General features: G+C 44.9%; 1 protein-coding gene across 1 annotated transcript in view; it reads right to left on the bottom strand.

The window, feature by feature from the left end:
• The window catches only part of clec16a (C-type lectin domain containing 16A), a 173844-nt gene that overhangs the window by 154403 nt on the left and 1502 nt on the right, over positions 1 to 17939 (bottom strand). Inside the window, exons 3-4 of the mRNA XM_084329463.1 lie at positions 15776 to 15909; positions 13983 to 14131 (exon numbers count right to left, since the gene is read on the bottom strand). Coding sequence (XP_084185589.1) covers positions 13983 to 14131; positions 15776 to 15909 — 283 coding nt within the window. The remainder of the gene's footprint in view (positions 1 to 13982; positions 14132 to 15775; positions 15910 to 17939) is intronic.

Below are 17939 nucleotides of genomic sequence, written 5' to 3'. Positions count from 1 at the left end.
GACTTTGATATGAAAAGAAATTATAATAATTAAAAAGATTCTTCCAAGCAAGAATCATAGCCACGTTAACACTTTCAGTGCCCAGCAGGGGGCGCACATTTAGTGCTTGAATGCCCACCATCCATTTCAATGGTTTTTCCGTGATAAACGCCCTGTACTGGAATATTCTAGAACGGTCATTTTTCGGCCTATTTATGAATAGTTTTCAAATAAACGCTAGATTATCGATAGTATGTGTACGTATGCACGCTGGTGCCGCGAGCTGAAAATCGATTCCCTTAGTTCCTGATCGCTCGCACAGTCAAACAGCCATATCAAACATAGGGGAAAAGCTTATATCTCCGTGAAAACAGGTCTGATTATCCTAAGACTGGTAAAATAGATTCATTACCCGAGATCAGATGGTATCCACAAAGATTATTCCAATTCCTGATCGCCATTCCAAAAATCGATCCTTTTATTGATCCAATGCAACGTACTGTAAACACATATTCCACGCATTCCTGAGGCTCCACAATGACTGGGATCATCTCCGGTTACATGCGTGAGAAGTAAAATATGGATTCCGGAGTTTTTTTTTCTCATCCATTTTCATTGAGTCCATTCCAAAAGGGTGCATTACCATCTGGGAGACGATAGGGGGCGCTTTTTTCACATCCGAGTGCCTGATGGGGATGGTTTCCCAACGGTAGACTCGGTTGATGAAATATGAATTCAGATCGCTAATAAAAAAATAAAACGATATTTGTCGTGATGGGCATTCAGGCGTTGGGCTGATAACACGAGTTATGTCGTGATGGGCATTCAAAGTGTTAATAACGTTTGTAATAAACCAAACCGTTTGTAAATCTGTCAAGATTTCAGCTAGTTGAGTATTTTTGTTTGTGCAGATCGTGACCTTAAAATGCGGGAGACTCCGCCTTGAGTCATCTAGTGTTTATATATCTAATAATAACAGCAGCACCACCCAGGCTACTTTTCCTCTAACAACTCTATCGTCTAAAGACAAGTTGCTTCACTCTGCCACCATACAGGTATCGACCCACGGGGCAGTCAGTTGGGACAACCAACACAAAAGTCATGTTTTGTCTAAGAATCTGTCACATATTATCGCTTCCCTTTCATAGGAGAAAAAAGATAACGTAAAAAACATCTCTGATAAACTACGTTGTCCCTCTGAATGTACAGACAACAAAATGTGGACGGAATAAAGCGAGACAGCATAAGAGACAGAGATATAAGAGATGAAGAAAAGGTAACCCGGCCAATATCACGTCACTCGACCCCCCCCCGCTGGTATTAGAAGAGGACATGCAAAGCATTAAGCCACAGCCTCCAGTGTGAATTCAGCCGTTCCTAAAGGAGTCTTTGTAATACTAGGCAGCTGACTTGAGGGGTAAAAGAAAAGCCACGTAGATTTACAGTATTAGGACAATGAGCTCAAGTCAACCTGCTTCGCTGTTGATTCCTCTATAGTTCAATATTGATTTTTATTTGAATTTTTATTAACAGATGAATATGTGGTAAAATAACAGAATGTCAGCTTTTAGTCTTCTGTTTTGCAAAATAGACCAACATCAGCTCCCTGTCCCAGTACGTAAGATGCCATTGAACGTATCCTTCCAGAGTAGAAGCATGGTCCAGTATTTCAGTCAATTGACCGATCTCAAACGCCACCCTCTTTTCTCGATCATCCAATCACAACTGTTGCTTCCCTCCGAGGTAAGCAAAAGTTGTGATTGGAGGATCAAGAAAAGAGGGCGGGTTTGAGATAGGTCAATTCCAAACTCACTAACTGTGGATTAGGAGCTAGCCTGTTAAGGGGCCATTTCATCCCAGTAGAACAGAGCAGGGCAGCAAGTCAGCATGTAGCAGCATGCCAGCACATTACGGTAAGTGAATTGGATTGGACATGTCTGCATCTAGCAGCCTCCTCTCTCTCTCTCTCTGAGCGGATGCCTTGTCCCTCCATCCAGGCTGTTCCTCATTTGCAGAGACCTCCAACCAATCACAGTGGGGGTCAGAGTTCACCGGGTCATATGAAGGTCACAGCAAATGAAGAAAATGGACCCTGATACCAAAGCCAAGTCCAGAAATTATTCTCTAAAGATGTAAAATATAGCTGGTGCAGATCTGACAGCGATAGGAGAAGCTAGTGATCGGTTGTTCCATCTTGAGAAATGGTTGTTAAGTAACACACCAACATTATGGGAACTGCACTTACCATCTTCTCCAGAGTCAGACAAGAAGATAGATACCAATTTCCTCTCTGTGCATTCAGTAGAAAGCTATCCAGCTGCAAGCTAGCTTAGCACAAATTAATGGAAGCGGCTACGGTCCGTAGGAGCGGATAGGGATGGACGTGTGATTTTTTTCCGTAGCCTTTTTTGCGAAGACGCTCTCTGATTGGCTAGCCCACGTACAGCGAAGACCCTCTCTGATTGGTTTAGCTCCGAAGGGCTCTGGGATAGAAATGTCCGAATTGTACATATATATTCTCTGCTTTGAAGTATATGCTTTGGCCCTCTTTCGAAGTGGGTTATGCTTAGAGTTAGGGTTAACCCTAACTAAGCATAACCCACTTCGAAAGAGGGCCAAAGCATAACCACTTCAAAGCAGAGAATATTATGTACAAGGCGGAAGAGACCCTTCGGAGCTAAACCAATCAGAGAGGGTCTTCGCTGTACGCGGGCTAGCCAATCAGAGTGTCTTCGCAAACAAAGGCTACGGAAAGAAATCACACAGGATGGACTAGTCTAGCTTGCAGCTGGATATCTTTCTACTGAAGATCTTCTTGTCTGAATCTGGAGAAGACGGTAAGCGCATTTCCCATAATGTTGGCATGTTCCTTTAAAAGTTTAAATGACCACTATTGTGTAATGTCTCAAAATTGCTGTCAAATCACACATTACACATAATAGTCTTATTAACTACTTTGATTTTTTCTCAGCAAAGGTTGAATGGTTGGCCATGTTGCTTACACCTGTCCAGTTATCTCAGATCTACATAACATCCCTGGGTCTGGTTTGGGCATCAGGGTCTAGCAGAGTGCTACCATCTACAGTACACCAATAACTTTCCCCCAGACACACAGGCCAATGTTAGATCTAGAATACTGCTGAAACAAAGCATGGTTAGTAACAATGTCATAAAGATAACATAAAGTCACTGTCCTGCAAAAATAAATGTTTTGCAATAGTCCTATCTCAAACAACTGAGGCTTGAGATAGGTCTCTTGTTGGATTGATGTATTACTATTTTCTACTGTAAATTCTAGTTGGAATGTTTCTTGTGCATTTCTGCAAACATTGACATGAACCTGGGACGAGATAAACCATTGAAAATGCTAAAAGATAAGTGTTCAAATTGCACAGGAACCAACAGGATAATCAACAGTTTATTGTATTCAAAACCTTTTGGTAAATATGAGGTTAGTGCAGAACACTCATGATAAACTGTTCTATTATATTTGGTGTGAGTGACCAACTATAAGATATCACTAGCTAACCATGTTTCCATCCAATTATAGGCAAACCTTTGAAATATTTTTATAAAAAAGAAGCCGAACGAACACAAGTGTGTTTCCATCACTTGGGTTGAAGTTGAACATATTCTAACTGACCACGGAATGAAGTTACATCAGAAAAAACATCCAGGAATGAAACGGAGCGAGGCTTTCAAGAATTTACCCATCTCAAACCCTGCCCTCTTTTCTCAGTCCTCAAATCACAACTGTCGCTTCCCTCGGACAAACAAAGTTTGACAGTTGTGATTGGAGGATCAAGAAAATAGGGGGTGGGTTTTAGATAGGTCCATTGACTACTATTGGGGCGGCTTCTGTCACGTCAGCTCATAGTGGCCATATTTCATGCTGTCCAAAGAGAGATGAAAGCATGGAAATAATAGTGGTCAATATTCCTGTGCATGAATTAATGGGCATCCACCCATGACATGTGACTTACATACTGGCAACATCACCTCCTGGTTTGGGAATAGCACTGCACAAGACCGTAGCAGACTACAAAGAGTGACACGTTCAGCCGAACGCACAATTAGAGGGGGGCTTCCCACCCTCCAGAACATTTACAACAAGCGGTGCAAGGGGAAGGCTAAGAGAATTATTAAGGACTCGAGCCACCCGAACAACTGCCTCTTTGAACTGCTGCCGTCAGGCAAGCGATACCGGAGTCTTATGGCGAGCACAGAAAGACTCAGAAGGAGCTTCTATCCCCAGGCCATCAGGCTGCTAAACGAACAATAATCGCTAAACGAACAATAATCACTATGCAACAACCACCAAATGCACACAGCACACACACCCACACGCACACACACACTCACTCAAACAAACAACACACTGCAGCACCCACTCTCCACACTTAGATCACACAAACACACTTACACTTTATATTTATTGATAAAGGATTTGCACTACAACTCGTACACCTACTGTGAATTGTACCTAAACTGCACCTCGTCCATTTATGCCTTGCACTATATAGTATTGTATATTAGTACACTGCACAGTATTGTATATTGTATGGTAACTACGTCTACGAACATTGTACATATGTCTAAACTGAACACTGTGACCTCTTTTTTTTCTTCTAATTTTTACTATGTTTTTATTTCATACTTATCTTGTCATGCACAGTCTCTGGAGCGCAACAGTAAGAAGCATTTTGTACAAAAGTATTCTGTACTTCTGTATGACAACTATTAAAGAAACTTGAAACTTGAAACTATGGGAGCAACAGCATATATGACATTTATGGGGAGGTTGTAGTGGAGGAATATTTTAAAGACAGCCTTTTGTCTGAAACATTTCAGTAACAGCTTGGCCATCATGTGGTGGGCGAGCATGTTCTGATCAGGACGGACAGCACGGCGTCGTATATCAACAGACAGGAAGGAGTGCGCTCCCCCAGTCTCCACCGGGTGGCGGTCGAACTCTGGCTATGTGCGTCTCACAATCTGCGCAGCCTGAGGGCTCTCCACATCCCCGGCAGGGAGAATGTGGGTGCAGACTTGATGTCACGGGGCGGTCCAGACGAGTGGGGACTACGTCCAGACATAGTCAGACAGGTCTGGAACCGATTCGGGGAGGCCGCGGTGGACCCGTTTGCAAGCAGGCAGTCCTACCAGTGCCCTCTGTGGTTCTCGGTCAGTCGGAAGGACAACCCATCTCTGGGAGTGGATGCCTTCTTGATGTACCCGTGGCCGCCCGGGATTCTGTATGCGTTCCCCCCCATACACCTGATAGCTCAGCTGTTGGAGCGGGTACGTCAGGAGCGCAGGACTTTGATCCTGGTCGCGCCGGACCGGGGCACAGCTGTGCGGTTCCCGGCCCCGATTCAACTCTTGGTGGCCCCGCCGTGGCCTGTTCCGTGGTCGCCGCGGGCCCTCTCTTAGGCACACGGCACACTGTTTCTGCCTCCTGTTCTGGGGCAGCCTCTAATGGCTTGGCTGCTGAAAGGGTGAATTTGGAGGGGATGTGTCTCAACTCTACTGTGGTTAACACCATCCAGAGCGCACAAGCTCCATCCACTACCGCGGTTTACGCAGGGAAGTGGCGTATGTTTCGAGAGTGGTGTGAGACTGGGGGCCTGGACCCGGTGTTGTGCCCCCTGAACTCGGTTCTGTCCTTCCTCCAGTCTATCCTGGATAGGCTGTCGGCCTCGACGGTGAAGGTATACGCCGCAGCTATATCGTCTTGTCATGTGGGCTTTGAGGGCAGAACGCTGTTCAGCCACCCTCTCGTGAGACGTTTCCTGCCTATGGAACGTGCTCTGTCCCCGAGCTGGGACCTCCAACTGGTCCTGGAAAGCCTCTTTGAGCCTCTTGAGCGGGCGCCATTGGATCGACTGTCTTTCAAGACCGCGTTCCTTCTGGCCATCACCTCCGCTAAACACGTGGGTGAGCTGTGTGCTCTCTCGGTGCGGCCCGAGTGCTTGTCTATTCAGGCTGATAACAGCGCGACTCTGAGGCCTAATCCGGCCTTTGTGCCAAAGAATATCCGGAGCTCTTATCGCTCCAGGGATATTGTGCTCCAGGCTTTTCACCCTCCCCCTCACGCAAGTGAGTTGGAGGCGAGCCTTCACCGGTTGTGTCCTGTCCGTGCGCTGATGGGTTACCTTAGCCGCACGCAGGACCTCAGGGCTACCGATCAACTGTTTGTTTGTTACGGTGGCTCCCACGCGGGTAAGGCGTTGTCCAAGCAACGCCTGTCACATTGGTTATGCGAGGGTATTGCCCTCTGCTACACTTTGGCCGAACAGGTTTCCCCCACGGGCGTCAGGGCACATTCCACTCATGGAGTAGCGGCCTCCACAATTTTTTCACACATTGGTCGGAGTTGACTGCCCCCCCCCCCCCCCCTCGTTAGGACGGGGCGGGTGGACGGGTCTCCCCTCCTCCCTGTTCAGGGGCTTATGGGCCCTCAGGGGGTGCATTTGACGTTCTACCCCTTTTGATCTCATAATGGCTAGAGCGAGACGCGAAAGCCAGATAATATATAACGAAGGTTATCCTATAACCCTAGTTGAATACTGGCTGAGCGTCTCGCTCTTCAGCGCCCTGAGGACCCTTGGATGTTTTTCACGCATGAAATTCAGACTTGGAAGCAGGGTTCGAAATTAACGGGGGCTTGGGGCATAATGCCCTTGAAAATGGACAAAATGCCCTCGAAAATCAGTTAAGGGGGGCACATAATGCCCCAGACAGTTTACTAATTATATATATATATTTATCCGGTAATGGAGCGTCTGTGTATCGTACGGTTCAGATGACGCGCAAATAAAAAAAATCATTTGGAGGTGAGCACTGGCTGCTGCAGCAGCAGCAGCACTGCAGGTGCTAGTCAGTTTGTGTACAAATGGCAAGCACAATCTAAATCAATCTTCATTACGACTTTAAAAACATAGCCATTAACATTACATAGGCCTACACACATCTTGCCATAGCGTTAGCAGTTTGTACAATACAACGCACGTTTTAACTATGGTAGCACTAGCCCCAGCTAATACAGTCAATGAAATGTTATCGTAGCCACTAGCTAGCAAAGGAGGGAATGAGAGTCTGAGAGGCGGGGTGTTTAAAGACAATGATAGGCGTTTATTCAACATCCAAGAAGGCTAACATACAACTGTGTTTTACTAACTCCAACCGGGACTATTGCCGCTTTCGTGCTGCTTGTTGATGTTATGATCTCCTCCTAACGTTACCGGAGCTGAAGGTGCCACACGCTAAAATGTCCGTGGGGACCCGGCGCCAACCCATAGATAGTTCCAACTCAACGAATTACGTAATCCACCACAGTTGCACTCAATATTTAAATAATGTTAGTCTAAATAAATGTAGAGATACATAATAATTTCAAGCAGAAAACGAATCTTTCCATTAAGAACTGACAATCAGGGAATTTAAACATGGTTGACATTGTTTTTTTGTGTTTATATTATAGAAAGGAAAGTCTAGTGCTGGCTGAGCATATTGTTTGTTTGCACTAAGTTAATACTTTGACAAATGTAGCCTATATTTTTCAGTCAGTTCGGTCTTTGTGTGCCAAACATTATTTAAGGCTGTAAACACTGTAAACCTTTATATATATATATATATATATATATATATATATATATATGAGAAGCATGTTTAGATTTGAGTGTTATTTTTTTTTTAATAAAAATTTACGTATATCGAACCGAACCGAAAACCGTGATACGAACCGAACCGTCCATTTTGTGAACCGTCCCACACCTACCGTTTATCATAAAAATTCAGTGCCCCCGAAATACAAAAAAAAGCCCCTGAAAATCAATTAAGGGGGGCAAAAAAAAGCCCTTGAATTTTTTTTTTTTTTCTAACCCTGCTTGGAAGGGCGTGAGCGTGACCACACCCTGTGTTTTGTAGGGAAACACGGGAGCGGGCGTGGTCACGTGCAAGTGACGTGCATGAGTCAGCTTTTTCACGTGCACAATAGGTGCATGGAGATGATATCTCATAATGGCTAGATCGAGACGCTCGGCCAGTATTCATATAACTAGGGTTATAGGATAACCTTCGTTATGTTATGCTTAACCTCTTAACACATTGACCGCCAGGCATTTTGCCCCTCTCATACCACTCTCTGCCACCACTCTAAGCCTATGGAGATGTTTACCTTCTTTGCAGGGCTATAACTTTTTAAATTGTATTGCTAAATTGACATTACTATGGCCCATTCAACATCGATTATCTATCGTTCAGGATGTAGGAACGTTATACTTTTTCATTCATAGATTCATACGAAAATACCGTCTAGAATATAAATATGTTATCGTTTTCTGCAGAACGCTAGTTATAGGCCTAAACGCATAATATAGATTATCGATTGCAGTTTATTCGTGATACACGCTATATTAAAAAAATCCAACTGAATACGATCCTAAACGTTATGACTCATCATGCGTGGATTAACAGGGGGGGGGTTCGTTTATAATTCCGTGATCGTCAGTAAATGCTTTATGTAGTATGGGTGATATATTGATCAGAGCAATTTGCATTAATAATAATAAACACTCACGCTGAAAATGACGTCAGCGTCCTCTTACCGTTCGCATGACCTTGAAACCCGTCGTACAACGTGATTGGCGGTCAATGTGTTAAGACCTAGCCGTAGTTTCTGAAAATTCGCCTAAAAGTACATACCCAAGTAAATGGAAGATTGCTCCACTTCTACAATGTTATTGGTATCTAGGGGCATCTATGGACCTCATGGAATGTATTCCCAGTGTCCGAAATATTAATAATAATAATGCAGGACCTCTTTAGGGGTCTTTATTTGGCATGCAACGAACTGGACATGCAATTGGAGCGGCACACACACCAGGATACACACACACATCATGCATTGTCTTTTTCTCAGTCACCGATGCGATTGAGTCTCTGCGCCTAACCCATCCCGTCGTCCTTCCCCCCATGGGCAGCCGGGAGCAGATAGGGCGTCAACGTGAGCCGCGCCCCGGGGACCAATCCAAGTGCTCCTGCCAGTCTTCGTCAAGGACGCCACAGCGTTAGCGATCTGTTGTTGTGCATGTTTTTCCATTGGGTTTATCTTATCGGGGGGAAAGCCTTGCGAGCACGGGGAGAACATGCAAACTCCACACAGAAAGGCCTGGGAGATACCCCACCTGGGTACCTGGCATCATGGAAACCTGGTCCCCAAGTGGGAATAGAACCCTGGACCTTCTTGCTGTGAGGCGACAGTGTTAACCACTACACCACCGTGCCGCTATATATTGTGTCTGTTACTATGCTTGAGTAAATTGTAAGGAGAATATAAATGATTATTATTTAAAAAGAATTCTCCGTCTTTGACTGTGAATAACACCATGCCAACATTGACCAAAAGTGAAAAATTGCCACTGAGCTCATTCAGCACCTTCTTGAGATCAAGTGTACTAAGAATCTAAGCAAATTAATAAAGGGCAAATGATTTACATACAGTACTGAATTCTGCCATCGGGACACATGCAATTTGAAATATGAATATAGAATATCAGGCCTATAAATTCCCTTATTATGGCCAAGTCATACATCTATGGATCGGGCCAAATCTCTTCTTTCCAATGGCAGAGTTAAATCTGGTTAGTACCACCAGGCGCCCTTTACAGGGCAGCAAAGACTGTGAATTAAATAGTACAGTTACTTTTGTATAATGTCTATAGCTCCACCATTTTTTACCGGATTGCAACGTTTATTTTTTTTTCTAGACGTTCACAGAAAGGTAAAGAAACAATATACGTTGTGTTTTATGGCAATAACGTTGAGGTTTGTTCAACCTGTGAGATTAGAAACAAAAATCACATCAGAAAGATTACGTGAAGGGCGGCTAAGTGGCGCAGTGGGCAAGGCGCTCGCCACTAACGCAGGAGATGCTGGGTTCGAGCCCAGCTCTCCGCGTTGCCTCCGGCTTGGCTGGTCGTTCATACTAATACAATTGGCAGTATTAGGGGGTAGGAAAGCTGGTGGGTGGGGATCGGACATTGTGGACAGCAACTCCTACAGGTCGGTTGGTGCGCCTGTACAGCAGAATCAGGAAGCAACGGGGGCAGCGTGAGCCTCCCACGCGTTACTCCTCGCCGCTGAGAGATCGTAAGATGCGACAGCTGCCTCCTCGTGTACTGGAGGGGACACGTGATGAAAGGCTTGGTCCACATTGCAGCCGACCAGTGGGAGGCATGGTCTAACAACGTTCGAGACAGGGGAGGGTAGAATTGGATAACACAAAATTGGGATGGGAGAAAAATAGAAAAATGGAGAGAAAAAGTAGATAAAAAAAAAAGAAAAAATTACGTGAAAAATGACATGAAAAATGGTCGGACTTCCGTTGCCAGCGGCCAGTGTGAGCTGGGTAGTGTAGTTTTATGAAATTTAGACATCCATCGAAAGCCCTGGGTCTCCTCTTTCTTTTTTTTTTTGGTCCACTTTTTCTCCCATCCCAATTTCGTATCATCCAATTCAACCCTCCCCTGTCACGAACGCTGTTTCTTGCCTCCCACAAGCCGGCTGCAATGTGGACTAAGTCATACATAGCACAAGTCCCCTCCGGTACTTGAGGTAACAGCAGTCGCATCTTTTCACCTGCGCAGCTCGATCTCTCAGTGGCGAGGAGTAACGCGTGGGAGGCTCACGCTGCCCCTGACATTTCCTGATTCTACTGCGCAGGCGCACCAACCGACCTGTAGGAGTCGCTGTCCACAACGCCCGATCCCCACCCATCAGTTTCCCACCCCCTAATACGGCCAATGTGTATTAGTATGAACGACCAGCTAAACTGAAAGCAATGTGGAGCGCTGGGCTCGAACAGGCGAGCCCAGCGTCTCCGCATTTGTGGGGAGCGCCTTGCCCACTACGCCACGTAGCCACCCGGGTCTCCTCTTTCTTAGGACTACAATGGTAGCTTCTTCTTCTCATGGCTAAATCGTCCATTTTCCGGTGCAATGCGCAGAGATTTTTTTAAGCTCACATTTAGCTAATAACACTTAAAATCATTGGTAAACAAACGTAGTGCTGAAAATACACACTTTGATTGCTGTTTTGATAGGGTTAGGGTCTTTACTCTTGGCTACATTTTAAAAAAAAAAGCAACATTACTTAATACGGACTGTATTGATCTATTTACGACGTGAAATAAATCTCGTACCGGGGCAATCAGGCTTAAGAGGTTAATGACTTGCACATTAGGTTAGGTTCTTATGAGGGCCGACGTTCCACTCTACTGGTTAAAGTTGCTTACTCGTGAGTAGTACGTTCGTTGACAAGAAAAATAATGTCCACAGCCGCTCCAATGTAAAACAAAGATATCGAAATGGTTTATTTCTCTTCCACAGCGAAGTCTTTCTTTACAGAAGTGGTCCTAATGCTATTTTCCTAAATATTCACGTCACTACTACAATGTAAGAAAACTGTATTTTCCCAGTCTCCAAAATCACAGCCGACTCGACACATGAAAATTCCTCCACACTGGAAAGCCGTAAATCAACTTTCCAGGATCTTTCCACAGCAAAACAGTAGGCTTGGCACCTTGGTTGAGAAATGCAGGCTTCAGTCTATGTTGTTTAGTCTATATGTTCAGTCCTGTTCAGTCCTGTTTCAAGCTACACACTGCCTGCCCTAAGAGAATTGTGGACTATTATAGAGACACAAATGTTCTAGAATGTTCGGTTATGACATCATACAGTGACATCACCAATGTTCCAGAACGTTCGATCATGACATCATACTGTGACATCACAAATGTTCTACAACGTTCTGTCATGACATCATACTGTGACATCACAAATGTTCTAGAATGTTCTATTATGACAAATAAGCCGGTTCAATGACTTTATCTAAATCCAATCAATATTCCTAAATCCTAATGCCGGTTCAATGTAAGGTTATAAAAATAAACATATAAACATTCATATAATACAATAACCTAATTATATAGCTTTGGCTCCTACAGTTCTGTTATGCTTAATGACTTAAACACTAGTTAGTTATGCCGTTAGTTATGTCGTTATCTATCCATCTTCAACTCCTTGCCGTTAACTACATCTTTCTTTTGCGCTTCAAAATCTCTTCTTTACTTCTCCCTCCGTCCAAACACTCTCCGTCTCTCCTCTCTTTGCTCCTGCTCGCACCTTGCTGTGTAACATGTTCACAATGTGGACTCTGACCGACAGCCCCATCCTACTGTTCCTTCCCCTCCTGCCTTCTCTCCATTCATCCCTCTAGGGCTGGGCGATATAACGATAACGATAAATATCGCGATATATTTTAATAATCGATATCGAATATCGAAATTATTATCGTTTTTTTTTTTTTTTTTTACCTGCAACAGGGCAGTTTTAAAACCAGAGACAGTGGACAGACTTGTCTTTCTTGCCTGCAACTTAAAGTAATGGCTTTGCTTGTCCAAATGACAATACTGACCAAATTCAGATTTCTTTTTCTCTTGTCCATTTATTTTGTTTGCTTTCTAATTTAAAATACATTTTGAAACCGTCTGTACACAGTAGGCTATGTGTGCTAGCAGAGCTAGACTCCAGTCACGAGTCACAGTGCACATGTGCGGTGGTTTGTCCACCAAAAAAGCGCCAAAAGATCGAAAATAAACTAGCAGAGCCAGAACTGTTCAACTCCTCTGGAGCCACAGCCAGCAGAGAAGCCGGTTTACTTTAGCTTTTAAACCAGCTGCAGCCTGAGAACTGGAGTGTGAGGGGATGTAACACTAAAGATGGCGGCAATGACAAAGAATTGCTGCAAAATAAACATACATCTGTTGTTAAAAAAAAATATATATATATATATATATTTTTTTTTATACTTATAACAATTCGATAATTATCGATATCGAGAAATAAAATAAAATTATCATATCGTTATCGCGATATGATTTTTTTCCATATCGCCCAGCCCTACATCCCTCCTACCTTCTCTGCATTCATCCCTCCTACCTTCTCTCCATTCATCCCTCCTACCTTATCTCCTGCCTTCTTTCCATTCATCCCTCCTGCATTATCTCCATTCATCCCTCCTACCTTCTCTGCAATCCTTCCTCCTACCTTCTCTCCATGCATCCCTCCTACCTTCTCTCTATTCATCCATCCTACATTCTCTCCATTCATCGATCCTACATTCTATCCATTCATCCCTCCTACCTTCTCTCCATGCATCCCTCCTGCCTTATCTTCATTCATCCCTCCTACCTTCTCTCCATGCATCCCTCCTACCCTGCATTCATCCCTCCTACCTTCTTTCCATTCATCCATCCTACCTTCTCTCCATTCATCCCTGCTACCTTCTCTCCATTCATCCCTCCTACCTTCTCTCCATGCATCCCTCCTGCCTTCTCTCCATGCGTCCCTCCTACCCTGCATTCATCCCTCCTACCTTCTTTCCATTCATCCCTCCTGCCTTATCTTCATTCATCCCTCCTACCTTCTCTCCATGCATCCCTCCTACCCTGCATTCATCCCTCCTACCTTCTTTCCATTCATCCATCCTACCTTCTCTCCATTCATCCCTGCTACCTTCTCTCCATTCATCCCTCCTGCCTTCTCTCGATTCATCCCTCCTACCTTCTCTCCATTCATCCCTCCTACCTTCTCTCCATTCATCCCTCCTAGCTTCTCTCCAGTCATCCCTCCAATCCCTTCCCATTTCTCGTTAGGTGGATGATGTGGTGGTTGAGTTTTGAGTGGCAGACCGTTCCCCATATCTTAGCTCTGAACCACTTGCGTGAAACCAGTTGACGCAGACAAAAGGAATGTAAAGACTCAGCAAATGTACAGCAAATGTACAGCAAATTAATGAGTGACAGCCCTCTAACATTCTACCTATTAACTTAACCAGTGTTTTACACCTCTTCCTTCCCCCTTCTGAGTTTTGAGTGGCAGTCCTGCTATGTTTTAACCATTCTCGCATTCATCCATCCATCCCTCCCTCCCCGGCCTCACCTCATTGTAGAAGAAGTGCACTGTGTGGTTATTGAGTTTGAGTGACAAGGTCTTCAGGAAGGAGATGTAGTAGGCCATGATCTCCTCGTCCGAGAAGTCAAATTTATGGACAATGATGGAGTTCACGTGGTTGTTGGACAACAGGTAATCTGTGTGGCGGGGGAACAGAATAAAGAACAGAGGAGGATATAGGGTAAAAATTAAACGGAACAGAACAGAGTTGCCCTATCTCGAACCCCCTGGTCCTCCGAACACAACTGTTGCTTTGTTTGAGGGAATCAACGGTTGTGATTGGAAGATCAAGAAAATAGGGCGGGTTTGAAATAGGTCAATAGAATAGAAAAGAGCAGAATGGAAAATAAGAGACCAGCCTTGCTGAGGGACAGACAAAAGGAGCATGGTCTTGTAGGCCATGTTTTGACATACCGTCCCACTCGGTGCACATAAGCCACTTGGTGGACATGAATAGAACATGAATATATACATTTTCAGTACAATAAAAATACTTTTTTTTTTCATGTCAACGTTCACACGCACAATTGAGCCAAAAGTCACTCAATTAATGACAGATTTCATTGATAAATTGAGGGAAAACTTTGCAAGTCGATTTGATGAATTTGACATGCCCAGAGAATTGATGCATTTTGTGAGCAACCCATTTGCCAATGTAGCTGCTATTTCCACAAAAGGACAAGAGTTCCTTGCATCACTTCAAATTGATGAAGGTCTCCTGCAACTTGAAATAATTGACATGCAAGCATCATCTGCTCTGAAGCAGGCACTTGAGAATGAATCCACCACAACATTTTGGATAAAGTGTATTCATGTCAACACATTCCCCAAAATAAAAACGCTGGCAATATCCGTGCTAACAATGTTTGGCTCAACATACACCTGTGAATCCAGTTTCTCTCACATGAATGCCATTAAAACAAGCAACCGTGCCTCCTTGACAAATGAGCATTTGCATCACTGTTTGCGGGTAGCCCTCACTTCCTATGAACCCTCTTTCTCTGCCATTGCCCAGTCAAAGAAGTGCAATCTCTCTCATTAGATGTGTGTATGTAGGCTAGGCCTGTCTGCCCCCCACCCCCCCCTGATGTTTGAGAGTTAAGAGTGGACAATAAGTGCTAATAAGATGCTGTGATTAGCTGTTGTTGCACAGACATGAAGCACTTTTTCATAAGCTCAGCTGCACTATAAATGTGTTTTTTTGTTCAAGTGTTGATGTTAGAATGTTCAGATGCACATCATGCACTTTTTTTTTTTTTTTTTTTTTTATATTGAAATGTTGAAGGAGATGTTGCAGTTGTTGCACAGTCATAAATTAAGCACTTTTTGCAGGAGATGTTGCAGATGTGGCACATAAATGAAGCACTTTTTTGAAAAGTATACTACTTTTGCAATGTAGTTAAATAAAAGTTGTGAAAATGTGGTTGCGTGTTGTGTCAAGTGTACATATATTCATAGCACGGGGAGGCGCCGTGGCAGTCCGGCCCCTGGCCCCTTGGGTTTCTGACAATGTGGCCCACTGAACAATTTAGTTGAATAGCTCTGCCCTACAACCAGGTCACATGCTGCTGTCTTATCATTAAAACACTTGCAGTGATGTGTTATTTTGTTTCTTCTCCTTTATTTACCCAGGAAAGGCTCGCTGTGCAGTGCACGTACACTCCTGACAGCAAAGCCCTACAACACACATTCACACCTGGGAGTTGGCAGTACAACCAGCATACTCACACACGCGTGCACACGGACACACACACATAGTACACATACACACAGGGACTCACAGAAGGAGGTTTCGTGGCTGATGTTCTCAAACAGAATGTTGAGAGTTTGGAGGAGCTGGACACAGACGTATCGACCAGACTTCTGACGCAGGATGTTCAGGAAGAAGGCAAACATGTTTTTCTCCAAGAAGAAGCTACACACACAGGGAGGGGGAGAGAGAGAGAGAGAGAGAGAGTTTTACTTTCTACTTTAACTTCCTATGATTCAGGAATGTGGCTAAACATATTAAATATATAACTGCAGTTGTAGGACCATCAGAATGGGAATAAATCACTAACAGACAATTCGCCTAATGGAGGAGGGTAGAGGTTTAGGTTGGCAGCTTATAGGTGTCATTCAATGCTGGGTTTATTTTACAAGCACTATACCTCCTGAGCCACACCTTTACAACCACTCTACCTCCTAAGACACACCTTTACACCCACTCTACCTCCTGAGACACACCTTTACAACCACTCTACGTCTTGAGACACTCCTTTACAACCACTCTACCTCCTGAGCCACACCTTTACAACCACTCTACCTCCTGAGCCACACCTTTACAACCACTCTACCTCATGAGACACACTTTTACAACCACTCTACCTCATGAGACACACCTTTACAACCACTCTACCTCCTGAGACACACCTTTACAACCACTCTACCTCCTGAGCCACTCGTTTACAACCACTCTACCTCATGAAACACACCTTACAACCACTACCTCCTGAGCCACAGGCAGCCACTGCTTTACAACCACTCTTACATCCTGAGCCAGTCACACCCAGGGGTGCAGTCGTAATATGGGCGAAGGCCAAACACCCGCGCACGCGCATACATGTTCCCTCGGTTGCGCACAGAACAGATGATATCCTTCCAGTCGGGAGATCAAGCAACCCCCCACCACACCTACAGGGCTTGTATTTGGTTGTCGGTATCCTATTATTATGCAAAGTCTAGGTGATAAGTGCCGGCGGCCGGGGTATACGGCGCGACGAGTCATTTTTGTGTCGTCGCGCCGGCACTTATCACCTAGACTTTGCATAATAATAGGATGCGCGCACTTCGGCCTCAGTGACGAAGCCCAAACGTCGTTTGACCGCCTATGCCCAGCACTGCACCCCTGGTCACACCTTTACAACCACTATCTTCTGAGACACACCTTTACAACCATTCTTACCTCCTGAGCCACAGTCACACCTTTACAACCATTCTTACCTCCTGAGCCACAGTCACACCTTTACAACCACTCTTACCTCCTGAGCCACAGTCACACCTTTACAACCACTCTACCTCCTGAGCCACAGTCACACATTTACAACCACTCTTACCTCCTGAGCCACACCTTTACAACCACTCTTACCTCCTGAGCCACAGTCACACCTTTACAACCACTCTTACCCCCTGAGCGACAGTCACACCTTTACAACCACTCTACCTCCTGAGCCACAGTCACACCTTTACAACCACTCTACCTCCTGAGCCAGTCACACCTTTACAACCACTCTACCTCCTGAGCCACAGTCACACCTTTACAACCACTCTTACCTCCTGAGCCAGTCACACCTTTACAACCACTCTTACCTCCTGAGCCACAGTCACACCTTTACAACCACTCTACCTCCTGGGCCACAGGCAGCCACTGCTTTACAACCACTCTTACCTCCCGAGCCACAGTCACACCTTTACAACCACTCTACCTCCTGAGCCAGTCACACCTTTACAACCACTCTACCTGCTGAGCCACAGTCACACCTTTACAACCACTCTTACCTCCCGAGCCACAGTCACACCTTTACAACCACTCTACCTCCTGAGCCACAGTCACACCTTTACAACCACTCTACCTCCTGAGCCACAGTCACACCTTTACAACCACTCTTACCTCCTGAGCCAGTCACACCTTTACAACCACTCTTACCTCCTGAGCCACAGTCACACCTTTACAACCACTCTACCTCCTGGGCCACAGGCAGCCACTGCTTTACAACCACTCTTACCTCCTGAGCCACAGTCACACCTTTACAACCACTCTTACCTCCTGAGACACACAGTCACACCTTTACAACCACTCTTACCTCCTGAGCCACAGTCACACCTTTACAACCACTTACCTCCTGAGCCACAGTCACACCTTTACAACCACTCTTACCTCCTGAGCCAGTCACACATTTACAACCA

The sequence above is a fragment of the Notolepis coatsorum genome (assembly GCF_963971535.1).
Source record: "Notolepis coatsorum genome assembly, chromosome: 14".
Taxonomy (NCBI): Eukaryota; Metazoa; Chordata; class Actinopteri; order Aulopiformes; family Paralepididae; genus Notolepis; species Notolepis coatsorum.
Note: the sequence above shows the minus strand (reverse complement) of the source record. Positions and strands in the feature narration are given on the sequence as shown.